Source organism: Xiphias gladius, chromosome 5 (assembly GCF_016859285.1).
Source record: "Xiphias gladius isolate SHS-SW01 ecotype Sanya breed wild chromosome 5, ASM1685928v1, whole genome shotgun sequence".
In the NCBI taxonomy this organism is placed as follows: domain Eukaryota; kingdom Metazoa; phylum Chordata; class Actinopteri; order Istiophoriformes; family Xiphiidae; genus Xiphias; species Xiphias gladius.
Genome location: NC_053404.1, coordinates 1,094,170 through 1,111,578, shown reverse-complemented (window position 1 = coordinate 1,111,578; position 17,409 = coordinate 1,094,170). Strand labels below are relative to the sequence as shown.

The following is a 17,409-nucleotide window of genomic DNA, read 5'->3' as shown; positions in this document are numbered from 1 at the left end:
GGGACATGTCTCATCTTGCTCACACACTCACACATGCTGGGTAAAGTGGCATAAATGTAAATCTTAAATTACAGATGTGATCTCTTCGGTTCCATACACTTATAGAGTCTGGCAGAGTAAATTCCCCCCTTGTAAGATTAAACAGCTCGACACACACCCCACGCTCACATGGTGCAGGGAGTTCAGACACTGGGAAAATTATTATCATCAGCGCCGAGGTTTACCTCAGGAAATCAAATAAACATGTATCATCAGGACACAAGCAACACCTGGCATGGCCATGTGTGCTACAGTAAACAACTTCATTCTCACTGGTAACAATTGGCAAGACCATATAATTGGCTCATATTTCCCATCACAGATGAACCATCATGCCATAATGAATTTTGGCAGTTATACATCAAAAAAAGCAGTACAACCTGGGAATAGACCAGGAAATGGGGATAAACTACAGTTTATATGCATTTCATGTTTTGCTTTCTTAATTCAGGTGTTACTTTTTGTTGTGTTTATGTTCTTATAATTTAATTTTAAGTGAGCTTTCCTCTCCAGCATTTACTGCCATATTTACAGTTTTAGTCTTTCTTATCTTATTTCTTATCATTATAGTTCAATATGAAATATCCTGCCATAGTACATAACTTTGTTCCGACTCTTTAACAAACAAAATTTGGGGATTCCTTGGCAAAAATGTAACGTTTCCCTTTACATTCACATAACAATATCGTTACTGGCCACAAAATCAGCCGAATCGAACCAGTTGTGAACAGCTTTTAATTTGAAGGCTCAGCCCACAAGTCCACATGGTTACTGATGGTGTCTGGTGCAATTAGTGTCAATGGGGATTATGCTAAAATTAAGCCATCTCTAAAAATGTCATATGGAGAAAAAAAAAAGAAAACACATTGAGCAAGAACCATTAATTCATAATGGCTTTGTCTGAAAACCACTAAAATAGCACACAGGAAAGAGTAAAACCCTCAAAATCTCAAACACGGTTTGAGAAAAGTCACTCAGACCACAATGTTCTGTCTCTGGTTGGGACGGTACACCACAGTGCTTGACACCATTCCAGCACTGTCCAGCCTTGTTATCAGTCCTACAGCCAAAGCAGTCAGCTCACTGCAAGACAGCGAACGTACTGGAGAAAGCATCTGGATTTTTCTTTTCTGGAGTCTGTAATTGCTTGAACCTAATTCCTGCAGGCCCGTTTTTGAGCCTTTGCACACATTGCAAAGACAGCTGAGGGGGTTCTCGTGAGGTGGGTGAAGAGGCATGTCTTTGGTTAGGATGTTTGGCAGGTGAGCACACATGGATGCCTGAGCCCAGAGGTAAAATCCTAATGCACTTGTGTCAGCAGGGACACTATACGTTGAAGAGCAGAATGGAAGATCGGCAGTGAAACATGGGAGAGATGAAGCAGGCTGCAACTTGCCGAGAGAATGTGTACGTTTGTGTGTGTTAATTCTCCCTGTTTCAAAAGTAGATGTATGGATCCCTAACGTGTACCTTAGTATAAACATCCATGTGCTAGGACAAGCAGAGCTCCTTGAAACCTCCTCCGTGTAACCATCCATCAACGTCTCGCTGCACGGTCAAGAGATTCCTCCGTGTGTGCCTCTGGGAGGGTGAAATGCTACCTTAAAGATGACTTGATTTCTCTGACTGGCTGATTGCTTTTCTAACAACAATACATGTAAGACGTGGTGCATCTGCACACCGACTGAAAACCGGAGAACAAGCACCCTGTTCTGCCTTGCTTGGTCAGCCACTCCATACACAGGTTTCTGGCCCATGTTACGCCTAATTCCAACCTTCTGATCTGCGTGGGCCAGTCGTAGCACTTCTGCTCATACCAAGTTATTACACTGCAGGTATTACATTGTCAGTAGCTGCAGTCGTGGATGCTGCAGCGTAACCAGGACGTCATCTCACTCCCATTGTCTGAAAGCTTCCCAACAACTGAGCTACTGGTAATAACTGTTTGTAATATGTCAAGGTTGCGTTTTAGCGAGTGAAGCAAGCTAGGCCAGAAGAGACGTTTTCCGGTGAAATGCACAGCACTTGGTGAATAAACCACTGTGACAATATGAGCAGAAAGGTGACTCTGGTCCTTGTGTAGGCGTCCTGACTGTAAGAAAGAATTCTGTGCCATTCCTGAAAGATATGATACTACAAAACGTCTGTGTTATCCATTGAAAACGTTTGCCATACTGACCATGAAAAGACAAAATTGTCCAGAAAAACAGGCAGGGGACAGCACTAAACCTAGGTGCCAGGAAAGGCCTCAGTTGAGGTCTGTGTGTATGTATGTGTGTCTGGTGGCGCTCAACAGCGGCAGAGAGATCAAGCCTTGCCCTGACTCAAGCTGACATGTATTACCTCATGTGTCACACTAAGAGCAACACTGAACGCTTGAACCCTGTCTAGAGTCAGCTCTAATTAGTCCATGTCTGAGAGTCAACAGGCTGTGGAGACACAGTCTTCAACCCCCAGCTCGGACCAGCACAACCAGGAAACTTCTGACTATTTCATAGGAGGACGTGAGCAACGTGACCGATACATTCAAGAGTAAATGCACACGACCAAATGATCACGTATCGTCCAGTAGCTGTGCCTCCTGATGCGTGCATGCACAAGTCCCAACAAGCAGGAGAGTTTCAAAGATTAAAAAAATAATAACAATAATTGTGGCATTGAAGAACACTTCAATGAACACGTTATGAATCAGATGAACCTCTACATCCACTTGCCAGGATAACTTAGAGTATTTGCAGCATTGACCTGTCTTTCCAGCAGAAAATAGAGATTGCGACCGAGTCACCAAATGAAGAAGAGCCAGTTTACGAGGCCAAAGCAAGACAAGTGAGAAACTGATGTCAGCTCAGGAAGGGAACACCAAGAAGCATCCCGAGACAGACAGGCAGGGCTTTACAGAGAGCAGCTGGGATGGTAAAAGATGTTTTGTGCTGGGAAACACCTGGGGAGTGTTATGCCGAGGCTCTGGGCCTGTCTTCCATTGTGGACTGCTGAGATAAAAGACTCTGGTAACTTGGAGCAAAGCCAGAGCTCCAAAATATGCCCCTCCTGCCTGCAGCACAGCACAGAAACAGGCCCGTGACGTTGCGTTAATGACTGCGGTGTCAGAGGTCAACGAGAAGAGAGAGGCTGAAAGAGAGAAGCTGGGTCAAGATCAACAGCTGAGACTTGTGAATCCTCGTAGAAATGAATTCACTACTCTATACCAGCTGTATCCACTGTTTTGTTATTCTTGGTCGTGTTCACCTCGAGTGGAATTCGTGAAGTGTTTAAATGCATCATTAACATTTGAGAAACGTGAGAGAGCATGACACTTCTTAAAGCACCAAGGTTGATATTTGCTGATAACGTGGAAAAAGCAACAAGCTGAACGACGAACCGAAAGAAGATAAGACAAGAATGTATGTTGTGGTATGATATTAAACTATGTTATTCTTTTAATCGAGATTTATGAGGTTAGCTGGCTGAACGCTCAAAGAGCTGCTTTGACTCTGTGCTGTCTGCTCATCACCACTAAATCTGACTTGGTTTGCACTGTTCTGCGATGCCGAGCAAACAGCGACGGACAACTGGCAGAGAAATAAAACCAGGAAAATAACTTCATTGATTTGCTGACAGTGCAGAGCTCACGACGCCATACAACCTCTTTCTCTAAATCCAGTATCGATCTTGACCTCATCCTGACCACAAAGCACCATGGGATATAAATCATTATGGAAGGGGTCAAGGGTTAAAGCAGTGCATGGTAAACGAGTCTGATTTTCACAGAGTAGCTGCATGAAGACGACGTCCATGTTTTGAGTGATTGGCACGCAGCAGTGGTTAGTTTTGCTGTGACAGATTGCTCTTTTGTCTTTTCCCTACTAAAATCTCAATGCATGTTTTAATTATAGGGAGAGTGCAGGGCATCACTGGCCAAATCAAAACACAACTGGTCGTCACCATGGGTCCTTTGACATACCTTTGCCCAGGGGGACATACCTTCAGTCTAACCATAGCTAACTGTAATTAGACAGCCCCACACAACAATTAGCCACTCCCCCAAGAGTCTATACACTACAGTGGCCCTGAGCATACGAGAACTAGGAAACCAGGAAGAGGGAGACGTGGCTGGCACCCCAGACAGCCGGAGGATCGAACCTCCAAAACATGACATTAAAGGACTGACACAAAAAAAGTTTAGCATTTTTGCAGTACAGTGGCCACTGCTCTGTGCACAGCAACAGCTAAGTGGAAGTGAAATTAATATATTCCGTTTAAAAAATGCTTGGTTTTGTAAAAAAAAAAAAACTGTTCAATTGTGGTCAGCATTAAATGCACAGAATAATTGCTACTCTAGGTGTTTCTCTGTGAAAAAGTAGCTATAAGGCAGGCAGATTATTATTTCTACGAATAACCTGCTAGCAGTAAAAAATGCACTTTTTCAGACAAGAAAAAGCGCATTGCTGTTGGTATGGGCAGCGTGACACAGAGCACCTCAGCACCATCTAGTCCTTCAGCGGAGACAAGCCGAGCACTGATGAACGTTTGCTGGACAGGGACGGGGGGAATAGGCAGGTATGCATGCTGTATGTGTGTGCTCGATTCAGACAGGTAATGTCAGCCAGGCATGAATAGACAGTCTCATGGCTTTGGCACGGTAGGGAGGCCTCAAGATGGGGGGGGGGTGAGCAGGGGAGAATATGCAGGGAGGGGAGGAGAAGAGGAAATGAGGAAGGTCTGACGGGGCAATGAAAGACTCCCATTCATCTAAACCAGATCCCTCTGCAGCGGTGGTCGCCTCCAACCTGGGGCAGGTATAGCATGAATAGGCATTTATGAAAAATGCAGGTCAACTTATGAAAACGAATCTAAGAGTTTGAGTAACAAGGCAAATGGTTGTGATGTTTTATTATTATTAAATTTATTATAAAATCAAAAACTCACCTACCAAAGTGGTTTTATAGGGGAATAAAAACTTAACTCTGAAAGAAACTGTAAATGAATATTCACTGCCAAGACAGTTAAACTAGCGCCATGTACAATATTTCTTACATTCCTGTCATTTTCTTCCACGTAAGTTATATGGCGATGCAATCAAATATAATGACTAATTAAAGTAACAAGAGGAGCCATGACAGAGAATCTGCTAAGGTGAAACATTCCCTGGGCACACTTTTCAGGAAAAACTGGCTTTACGGACACATTTATTTTCTCACTCTGACCACTGGCGTGAATGTACGAGGCCGAGGTATTTCCTTCCCCCGTGTATCCCAGCATGCACTGGTCCCTGTGGATCTCTGAGGAGAGCAGGGACAGAGAACAGATAGGAGAGCTGTTCCAAAAACCGCACAGAGAAGACCCTGTTAGCTGACTTATGGCTCCTATTTTCAGCACTTCCACTGGCCAACCTCTGACTGGGCACACTGTTCCATACACATGCTGGGTTCAGTGTCCTCCCGTAAATCTAATCAAAACTGACAGGAGATATGAAAGCAAATCTGCTTATAAATCACTGCAGCTAGAAAACAATAGTCCCTAGATCTTTGTCAGTCAGCAACATCCATCCTGCAAACTGATTTTATATTTTTCCAGACAAACAAAAACATTAATAACTGATGTTTTCCGTCAGTCTGTTACTGACAGAGACTGAAATAATCTTCATTACCTTGATTACTATTTTAACATCGTGCTGTGCTATGGTTGTCTGACTTGTGGTGAGAATTCCCATCTTTGAATTTAACTTTTCATCGGCAATCTCGTAATCCAAATGACCGCAGTGTAGCATGGGGTCAAACAGAGCAAATAATGAGAAATACACACCAAAAAAATGACTGCGCAGACCCAAAATGGCCTCCAATATCCCCATGGCGATGAGTAGGCATGCCGAAGGAATACAGCTTTAAAACAATAGCGGCAGCGTCAGTCATTCAAACATGGCATCCGAATAACGACTAGTCGTTCCTGCTGCCCATAAACTAACCAGCGCTCTCTCACGAGCAAACACAGCCCCCACACAGCCTTTCAGTGACCTTTAGCTCCCAACACAGATCGTGAGGGTCATGGCAGTTAGCAATTGTCTGTCATTATTTACATCCGCCTGAGCCCTCGCCAGCGTCCACCTCTGGATGAGCTATATCTCAAGTATAATGTTCAAATCACTAACTAAGGAAGTGGTAACATACCCCAAATCTGAGAAAGTTGACCTTATAAAACTGAAATTTTTGAGACTGACAGATGCAGATTTGTGTTATTTTTTATTAACTTTCCTCTCAATGATTTGGTGTTGAGAAACAGCCTGGGTTTAACTGTGGCTTACATTGCTATTTGGTGCCACAGATACATTGACATTTTTCTTTTTTGTCCACGTATTTATGGCTAGATATAGATTTCAGTAACAAGCACCGGTTTAGCAATGTTTCGGAAAAGCATTGTTTACATGTGATAACACTGCCAATGCCAAGTCACAGCAACGGTGGCTCTACTAAGAGGAGTTCCGATTCACTTCAGTGTTCACCGCATACTATGTGGAAGAGCTAGTGGGTATCTCGGGTATAATTTCGTCTTCATCCGGGGTTGCTGACTCTTGCTCGGGCCACAGTAAATGGACATGGGGAAAGACTGGTTTCTGTATCTAAGTGGACGCATCTTTGGCACCTCAAACCTTATATCTGACCTATTGTAAAAGCAGCAGTCTTTCTTAAGTCTTTCTTAAAAGTTTTATTCATTTCAACCAATAAATAGGATAAATACAACATAACAACATAATGTTGGTGCAACACTTGATCGTTAAAGCCAGACAGTAACAGCCGACACCCTTTTAGCCAAAAGCGGGGGGAAAACCATCAGTTTAGTACACTTATCATCTCTCAATCTGTACAATACAACATGGCCACCTAATCAAGTTAGACATCCATTCATTGGTAGGCCGCTTCAACCACTTCACTTAGAAACGTCAATCCAATAGAACGTTTCAACACGGCCAGTTATATTTTTGGTAAATCCCGACCAAAGTGAAGCTCCAACAGGGAGCTCTTGGCCGGAAAAAGGGGCTCATGTGACTCTAAGTGCCTCTAAATACAAGGTAAAGAGAGGCTTTAACAAAGGATCTGAGAAGTTTACCAAAAGCAGAAAAACTCAAACAAAGAAGCAATAGTAATGTACAAAAGGTGGCTGAGTCCAACCGCTTACACATGGCTTAGGTTGAAATCACAAAATGCAGTCACCAGGTAAGCATTTGTTTGAACAACACCCCAGTTATCCTAGAATCCACTATATCAGCATCTATTCAGGGTCAGTGTCTGCTGGGACTTTTTGGGTGGATGGTGCTGCTGGACCTCAGCTGATGTGTGGATGAGGTTGCGAGGTGAGACACATTTGTCACAAATGAACTTTTCACACTGATCCAAATAACAGTATCACATTTCCCTGGGCCTTAGTTTCCAACCATATCATTTTTTATGAACAATAGTTAACAATTTATCAGTACAGTAAGAGCAAATAATAGAAGGAACTGCTCCCAGAAAGCCTCTCAAAGCTTTCATGCCTCAAAAACCCTGAGTCAGTGGTAAGATCTGAAGTCACTTTTCATTTTTCTATCTGTATTTTAGCTATCTAAGTAGTGCGTTGCTTGCAGTCTGTGTCGATTGTAATTTTAAAAAGCTGGCCTAGCAGCCATAATGTGCTATGTGTCTTGTTTGACCTCTACATACAGTAAAATCTGAGCTTGTCAAACTTTGAAAAAGTGAGAGCAACACATTAACCAAGTTACTCACGTGGTCAAGCAGGCGGTCCAAAACAAGGACAGCTGAAAAGCTCTGCTAGGACTCGTTCTGCCTGTGCTGTCATCAAACTACACTATAAGAGCAGAAGCCAAGACAAAAGGCCTCAGATATATCTCAGACATATGTATGATATCTATGTGACGGTGCTCATCCAAAATCAAGAAGAAGAACTGAATGCCTCCAGATCCCTTCTCTGGTTTCTAACATTCCTTTTTGGCAGCATCAAAGGGCACTAGGGCGGCCTCGACGGGACTTAAACTAAACCCCCTAAGTCAAAGAACTTGAAGCAAAATTTGGACAATCAGGACACACAACAAATACTATTAATTCGAATGAAGAGATGTCTGCGGTGTGTCAACGGGTCACTAAAAGAAAAAACCGCATCATATTCAATGAGTTCACAACAGACTGAAACACTAGTTGTTGGGGCCACTTTTTAGTCATAGATGGTTGCTACATCATTTCTGATAATTATGCCAAAAAGGCATCTGGCAGTGAGGCCAAAGATGCAGCTCATCCTTGCCCTTAGAAACAACTCAGTCACAACGGAAGTGTTCTCAAACTCCACCACTGAAAACTTTACCTGGAAAACCTCCTCATCCAGGATCCTGGTGCCAAACACGGTAATGCCATTGGTGTCGATGGAAGCGTGGTCACTCCTGGGGAGAGGCTTAATGATCTTCTTCTTACAGTCGGCGATGATAGTGACCGTCTTCTTATCCACACTGATGGCCACACGGTGCCACCTGGTCAAGGACACAACAAGGAGGAGTGAGCACAAAAGAGGTCAGGGTCATTCGGTTCAAGCGTTATCAATTGTTTAAGAGATTACATTTGTCCTTTCATCCGGTGGCGTCATCAGAAGGACTTTTGAGTCGATCCTATTTAAAATTGTTTTTCAGGAATTCAGGCAGGTTGATTGTAAGGACACCTTATCTGCGCTTGTAATAGGATTATAATCTGCCTTTTATACATGACAAAACACCTCAAGGAGAAAGTAACTCAGAAGGTTCTGTCGTATGGAGGGATTAATGCCAGAAGGAAATGCTCTGAGAAACACGAGCAACAGAGTTATGAATGATACATTTCGATCGACGACACCCATAGATGCGCTGGGTTAACCAGGGTCACACGTGAGTCTGACACCTCGCTCGCCTCTAGACCATTTGCCACTGCACTTAAGGACTATTGCATACCAGGCAGCAGTGGACCACATTCTTGCCCCCACACTTTGGCCCTGTTTAACACGGGATTACACTCATTAAACTCCAAACTTAATCCTCCTTCTGGGTTACTCGGCATGACAGACACGGTGAACATTGTGGAAAGTGTGTGTCAGGATCCAGGAAGGGCTGCCTTGCCAGAGCAGGAGACACACAGTCAAAACATTGTTCTGAGGTGGAAGATAAGACCTGGCACGACTGTAGCCCAAGACGGCAGCATCGGAAGCCTGTATCTCAGGTACAGGTATACATCTGATATCACATTAATTTCTCTGTACGGCAAATGAGGAAAACTGCCCAGTTCCTTTGAACACAGCTAGATCACAGAGACACATTCCAGGGCAGGCGGTGAAGCTTAGAAGAAAATAAGCATGCGACTCTCCCTGGGCTCAGCGGTACAGCAGGAAGGATTACTTGTCACTTTATATGGCAGAAAAGCAAGTGCTGACTTCAAAAGGTTTAACGAATATCTCAAACTTTTGAAGTGCATTCTGATCAGAAGAGGAAGGGTAACATTGTATTTCAAGAGGAAAATGTAAGTCTGATTATTTTTTTCTGTATTTTAAAGAGCTTATATAACATAAGACCAACAGTACACACTGTAACAGCTCAGCAGAAATCCTCCCACTCCTTTTAAAGAAAGGGATAATGCTCTTTTTCACCTCATCATTGTGCCGCTCTTTTCAAGCTTGGCGTGTGCTTCTTAGTAACAATGAATACATCCACAGGGATTGTAGACTGTATGAAGCCTGAGCTGGGGTCAGTGAAAATTTAGACAAGGCCTGGATCTGGAATGCATCCAGACCGAGAAGTGTTAAAAATCCTCCACAGAGAACATTGCCCCTTAGACAGTGGGTCACAAGAACCACACACTGGACAAAACAGCCAACAGGACTAACAACACACGGACTGGGAATGTTAACGAGTTCTCTTTGTTGCAACCTTTACATAAAGCAGAGTTATTGCTGGCGTGAGATTTTTGAGGGATTTACCAAGCCTCCTTCTATCACGATTGCTGTGTACGCACTGGATCTCTTCTTAAGCCCATTTAAGGGCACGAAAATATTGTGACCGGGTTATGACTTTCTTTAAAAGTTCAAGAAACAAACTATCCTCTCATAGCACGTTCAGGAAGTGAAAAAAAATTTAATAACACTGGGAAACACTTTTAATACTATTTCAAATGATGCGTTTTCCCAGCAGCCCATCTGTTTATTTATTCCCCTGCATCTGCACACAGGCTCATGTCAGCTAAGCCGAAGCTCTGAGCGAGAATTCTGGGATTTCTGAACCTGGGAGCAGATAATCAGGTTTATGCTAAAAGGTTAGGAGTGCTGTTTCTGGTCGGCTGAGGTAGTCCAAGGGGGTAAAAAGGAAGTTTAGGACTGCCCCCCCCACCCCCACCCCCCACCCCCCGCTCTCTCGCTCTCTAAAATAACAGAGCCAGTGAGTTCATGGATGAGGTCAGGCTGCCCATAGCAGTCCCTGCTGTGCCCCAATAATCCAGTGTCTCCCTGTCTCTGACCTGTCTCTGTGCCCACAGACCCCCGATGAGATGGATAATCTGGTGATGAGCACCTGTGGTGCAACAATGGGAAGATCTGGGTTGTTTTCTTGCTTTTATCAAGAAGAACAAGTCAGTGGGAAATCTGAAAATGTCTGAGGGTTTGGATGTTTTAGTTGATTTGGTTATTTAACTAGTTTTAGGATGATCGAAAAGGCCACGGAAATCACTGCACCTCTCATAAAAATGCATTTTCATGTATACTTCACTTTTTAATACAGAACAATCTATCCCGGTTTTCCATAGACAATCAATGTATTGATCAATCACATCATGATGAATGCTATCAAATAGGAGGACTACCGAGACGCCAGTTTTCAGAACATGTCTTGCAGTAACTTGGCCAAACTGCATCAGCTGCAAGAGCTGGCAGTACAGCATGAAGTATGTGCTGGATGACTTTCTATCAAGTCGTTCAGTGGTACAAACTGGCATAGCCTGGATGGCCTGGTCAAGTCCGGTGAGATTAAACTTGGTATGTTCCTTATTGCACCATCCAGCTCTCTACCCCCCTCCTTGCTCCCTACGACACTCTTTCCTTCTGAATCAGTTCCAACCGTGAGTCTGAGGGTGCATGGGTGTGTTTGAGTATGTGAGCACAGGAGTGCACGTTTGAGATCTGACGTACTTTCCGTCAGCGAGGTTGAGAGTACGGAACAGGGGGTAGTCCTCTGGGGCTGGTTTACCGGCCTGATCCTCATACAGGAAGACAGGGGAGCGTCCAACCTCCACACCCAGCTGCTGGACTCCCTGCTTGTTGTAAATGGACAGCAAGAAAGACTGGAGGCCGGACTTGGGGCGCACCGTGGTCAGGATGGAGAAGTCCTCAGGAAAAACGCCTCCTGCGAAGACAAAACAGGAAGGGTGGGAAAGACAGGTGAATGAGATAGAGTTATTGTGGCAGAGGACACTTCCAACATGAGTGACAAAACCTGTACTATTATGTAATATTGAGGTTACTGCCCCTTCACTCTAAGGCAACTAGACCACACTGTATCAGGGATGTAAATAAAAATTCTAATGATTTGACCTACTGCCATTTCATAAAAAACTTTTACATGTCATCATTTTAACCTCGCTAATTGTAATGTAGAAAATTTCAAGACACACTTAAATCCAGTTCTCTGTGTGAGGCACATCTATAAGAGTGTTTTCTGCCTACATGAATGTTACGACAGCATTGTACATCATCAACATTATGAGTCTAGCTTGGAGCTATAGAAATCAGTTACACGAAGAGAACTGCTGCAAATGTTGCGTTCCGTGCCTGGCTAGATTTTTGTCTAGAAAGTTTTGTAGCGACCAGAAAGCTTTTGCTTGGTCTTATTTCACAATAACAAATCAAAGCGGTCATTGACAGTGCAGAGCTGTGACACAATTAGGAGGAGAATCCACTGTCAAAACACCTTTGAAACACAGTAAAAACACATCATGGTTGAACGAGGTTAAAGACTGAGAAGTTTGTCTTACCGGGGAATAACTGCGCGGTGGGGGCACTGATCTGGGCCTGCCTGGCAACTCTGTAAGCCGAGTCCGCCTTTGATGCTCTTCGGTTTGTGCAAAATCCCGATGCTTTTGTCACTCCTTCGGGGTAATTTTGAAATTCTAATACTTTTAGGACATCCACTGGTTCTGCTGTTCAGGAAGCAAACAAAACATCAGTTAAGTCACAGTATTGACTTTTGCGGGCAACATTTGGTTAAAGGTGTGGTTGGCTCATCACCGTGATCAGCACAAGGATGATGGATGACAACAGAGAACATTACATGCATACTGTATCAAAGTACTTTATTTTCAGTTGGTTATATGGTAGGCTTTCATCATTTTAAGTTAATTTCTGTGACCTCGTCCTGTTCCGGTAAAGAAACACAGGGCAGCGACAGAGCCACTGCATGATTCGTATTACATTAAATATGAACAAATATGGCATTAATAGGCAAAATTCTGTGCGTTACGTTCGCCGAGCGTGGAGGAACCTTCCTCACGCAACAGTACATGATTGCACTGATTTCATTACAGGTCTGAAAGGACAGGGAAGGTTAACCCGGCTCAGGAACACTTCACAGATTCCCTCATCCTGACCATCCCGTTCCAGTACTGATGGTTGTTTCCATGTGCCATCAAAATGGCACTATGACACATTTGTCACAGTATCATTGATAGTGTATACACAATGTATGATTAACGTATGGCTCACAGGAGGGCACTGCATCGACATCAAACATAGGTTAACACTAAATAACACATAACACAACGACATAGCCCCATTGAACAACACGTATCTGAGTTTAAGTCAGGAAATGCTGCCTTGCCGTGGCTCTACAGGCTCATCTTGATGTCTCCATCAAGGCCAACCAAAGCGCATAATGAACAATGTACCAACAGAGATCTAGTTCTATAACACCTGGATAGGTTTACCTTGATAAGGCTCACCAGAGCCTCTCTGGGTTTTCCATTCTCTTCAGTCTGATGCACTTTACATAAAGGAACCTGTGTGGCCTGATGATGTCAATAGACACCCTTGGGAAAGCATTATAATTATGCCTCTTCATCAAAACACCCTCTCAGCATAAAACATCATCTTGGTGAACCTGAACAGGGAGAGACTAAAGCGCTGAAGTATACAGAGCCTCTGTTACATGCACAGGCAGGTGATTTCAGTGTCATATGTTATAAGTAAAAACAGATGCTGACTTCACTCCACAGAGCAAACCAATATCTGACTAATACAGGCAACACAATGGCAGACTGTTAAATGTCACTAATCTGTTTCTGTAGGGTAAATGGGCATGCCAAGGTGTCTGAAAGCTTCAGCAAGCCTTTTCTGATGGCTCCAAAGCCACTGTTTTGGTTAGCATGTAGAGGTCAAATCACTCTAAAAGTTTCTTTAACTTTTTGATACAAAGGGATCTTTAAAAAATGTCTTGTGTTGATACGCAACACTGTCTGGTCAACATTCCAGCTGTGGCATGGAAAAGCAAAATAAGAGCCCGTTTCCCTCTGGTTAGTGAAGCACTTGTCCCTGTTTGACTATGAACCTATTCCTACTGGATAAGTTGCCGTGAGCACTGCTCACACAAACGTTACAAGATCATCAGATAGTCGGTGCCGATTACGCTGCCTTTTGGGGACAGTACTCAGACCAGTGCACTGGTAAGTAGAATAACTCAGCGCCCTCACAGTCAACCCACCGCAATCCAACTCTTTCCCATTTCAACAGAGGACGCAGAAGAAAACAGGGCAAGCAAAATTATATACAGACATTAGCAAACCGTTGCTCCGTGGGAATGCTATCAGTCAGGTCAGCTTGGCCTTTTTTGTAGCTTGTAAGGATGAACCAGCTACTTACTTTGGAGAGTGAACTGAGGACGTCATTGTGAGATCCTGCAGAGTTGCTTTCAGTTCAAACTCCAGGACTCATATGTTCCAGATGTGGCAATTTGGCCAGGCTACGACCCTCGCACACAGGTGCTGAGAAAACGCCAATACTGGCCAATCCAATTAGGATGGCCAAATGAGTGTGCACAGGTTTTAAAGAGTGCATCTGATGAGCTGGTGTGAGTTTGCCCTGAGGGCTAAGCAAACAGGCCACATAGCTACCAGCAGAACTCAGTTGGAACCCATGGAAGGTTGGACCAGCCTAGGTCTGGACGAGAGAAAATATTCTAGCCAACCCTTAAGTCAGTTAGAGAGCTTCTGTTGCTCAGTTACTGGTCCATCCAAATGTCATTATGCAAATTGCAGAAGCATGGAAGGGAAGGAGGAGCAGTATGACACATAAGCATAAGACACAGATTAACTACTTTGATATCATCTCCATCACGTTCACAGGTGATGTAAGCAGTGCGCTCCAAGAGAAAACATAACACCATTCTTAGGAAAGAGGCCAAAAACAGTCTCAGCTCTTCCTTTATTACACAGTGCGTAAGACGTGAGCATAGGCCCGCTGATATCATGAACCCCCTCCTGCTGCGCCATCTTCAGCCTTTACATCTTCACAGTGAGGTGAAATTGGCTGGTAAACGGGGGAGGACCTTTTCACCTGCAGCTCCCTGAGACTCTAATAATATCTTCAGCCAACATGTCTCTCTCTCTCTCTATATATATATATATATATATATACACATATCCCCCCCTCCTCTCCCTCACTCAATCTCTCCCTCTCTCCTTCCTTTAACTTCCACCATGCTGCCGGCTAAAACAAGACGGCTTTATACTGGTGTCATTCCAAGGAACCTTCACTGAGACCAACCCAGTTTTTCAAAGCATTTTTCCCTCTACTCTTGCCCCCCTCGTATTAACTCTCATTAACTCCCTTTACTGTATCCCTCCATGTGAATATCAAGGCATTTTATCAAATAGTCTTCAAAACTTTTTCTCAATCCAAACAGGTCATATATTAGCAAAAGAGATCACTGGAAAGCCACTGTGATCGTCGACATTTCAGAATTTGAGCTTGAATTGGCAGTTTCTAGCACATTCATGGTGTCAAACAAGTTGTGGCTTTGTGCGGAGGAATCAAAGCTTATCTCCAACTGATCCAACAATGACTATAAATATGTGACAGCTTCAGCGGGACAAAGGTAGAGCAAGGAGCTGATTAGCTGATGTTCCCGGTTGAGCACATTAGGGAGAGGACTCTGAAAATGCTAGCTTTGTCTGCTGGAATGCACATCTGAGCCTGCGCCCCGGGGGCTGAGAAAACGTGTCTGTACACTGCTAGATGCAGAGGGCACCCTGCAGGAACAGCTTCGACTGCCGTAAAGAGCTCAGAAGAAACTGACTGAGACCATGGAAAACGGAGCCTGCGGCACAGTTCGTAAGATTAAAAAAAGAGTTTGGAAAGGGGAGATTTTCAATCTGAAGTACAACTCTAGTCTGATATCTTCTGAGCCGGCTGTAGTCCTTCCGGGAAACTAATGACTGTGAAAGGAGGAATGCGAAGTGGATAAATGAATAAAAAGGGACATAAATCGATTTGTGCATTAAAAACTGCGACTGCAGTGAAATTCCATTAACTCCAACTTTTTGTGATTTCCTGCTTCAACTTCACTAATTATTTGGTTAAAGGCTGAGACATCTAACCACCCATCTGCTTATGAAACACTTTCCAAAAGCCATAGCATAGGCTAAAATGATATGAATCTTATTTAACAAAAAAAAACCCCAAAAAAACAGTAACAAGGCTGAATCTCCATCCTGCAAAAACAGTCATTCTGGAGATAAAAGATGTTTCCTAAATCTAAATATGCAACAATAAATCCTCACAGATTTGTCTATAGGATAAAATGCTGAACCCTGTGACTTGTGGCCATTATGGCTGCAGGCTAGGCCCACATGCAGGCCTGCTCTTTGAAGGCTCTGAAATCATAGGGAAGTGCAACAAGGACCATCATCAAATAACTAACTGCTCAGTACTTAGAGGGGAAGCATTCCCACCGCTCACACAACACAGCTTTGTCCTGCAGTTGACTAAACATCTAAGTGCAAAAGTCGAGGGAAGAACTGGGCACCGCTGAGGCGGGGGAGTGGGGGGGGGGGGCAGGTTTTGGCCTTCGGTGTGGACCAGGGCACTGTGGAGATAGGGTGAACCTGCCTGACCACTTTGCCCCCTGTAGACACACAGGGGCTTTGCACTCTGCACTGACCGGTTTGAGATCCACTGAGTCCTTTGCAAAGATGTACTTTACATTTTCCCTGCAAAAACTGCTGTAGCCCCACGACCTTCGATGAACCACCTGTCTATCTAGCTATGGACAGACTGTCCTGCTCTTCAGGTGTAGGATTACATTCACTGAATTGTCTGCCTCTTTCAGAGCGCACCGACAACCAGGTCAACAGAAAAGTAGAATTTACAGCACTTCGACCCTAACAAAAAAAAATCAGATTACATGTTAAAACGTGCAGTTCAACGGTTGGACGTAGCCTGTAACCCAGGGTAAGTCCCGGGTCCGACCAACGTCCAGTGTCCTCTGGCTAAGGAAATCCACCCCGCTAACCCCTGTCCACATCCACCTAGCGGACCCCGGCTCAAACAGAGAGCTTCTCCTCTCCGTTGTCCTGATCTCTGGAGGCACGTACCAGCGGCTTTGGATGAATTTAAGTTGGCGAAGTGTTGCATCTCCGGGGCGGACGCTTTCCATTCATGCGGTAAACTGTGCGTGGATGAATGCAGCGTTTTTGCCAACGAAATATGTGCGCCTCAGGCACGTACCGTCTACGCTGCCTCTAGAAACCGTCCGCTTCACTACAGTGGTGAGCAGGGCACGGCTGCACTGTACCTAAGCCTTTCGTCCGGGGGGGAAACCTCGCCTCATCGCAACTACTCTGGTTGTGGACCGGGGGGGAAACACGTGTGTACTGGACTAGGAAGCAAACACGACGCCGCTGCGTCCAGGTAAATCAGTGCATCCCACAATCTCCATCATCCCAGCCGCTCGCCGCTCCGTCCCCTTTCGGCCAGATAGAGCTCATTAGAGAAGTTTGGTCCCTAACGTTCTTACCTGCTCTGACATTAGCAGCCTGTAGAACCAGGGTTAAAGTGATGAATGCGGTTACAGCGGAATCCATAAGCCACCTTTTCGTTTTCCACCTTGTGGACCACCTTTGCATCTCCATGGTCGGGCGCCCGCAAGTGAATCAAACTTTTGGGCGACTTCAGGTGATTTTTAATGGCGTCCCTTCCACAATCCCAAATGATGATGGAAACTGTCCTACAAAAAAGCCATATGTCAGGAGTTTCAGCCTCTTCTCTCAGCCACAACGAGGCCCCCGATCCTCCTTCCCGGTGCCCAGCCTTCACAGTGAAGGTAGTCGGGCT

At 44.4% G+C, this 17,409-nt stretch overlaps 1 protein-coding gene across 2 annotated transcripts in view; it reads right to left on the bottom strand.

The window, feature by feature from the left end:
- Positions 1-17,207, bottom strand: part of col11a1a (collagen, type XI, alpha 1a) — an 80,995-nt gene extending 63,788 nt beyond the window's left edge. The window contains exons 1-4 of one of the 2 annotated variants that reach the window (XM_040127276.1): positions 17,093-17,207; positions 12,060-12,224; positions 11,218-11,431; positions 8,386-8,548 (exon numbers count right to left, since the gene is read on the bottom strand). In XM_040127276.1, the coding sequence (XP_039983210.1) occupies positions 8,386-8,548; positions 11,218-11,431; positions 12,060-12,224; positions 17,093-17,207 (657 nt within the window). The remainder of the gene's footprint in view (positions 1-8,385; positions 8,549-11,217; positions 11,432-12,059; positions 12,225-17,092) is intronic. The other variant, XM_040127277.1, reaches the window with a different exon arrangement.
- Positions 17,208-17,409: the final 202 nt, after the last annotated feature.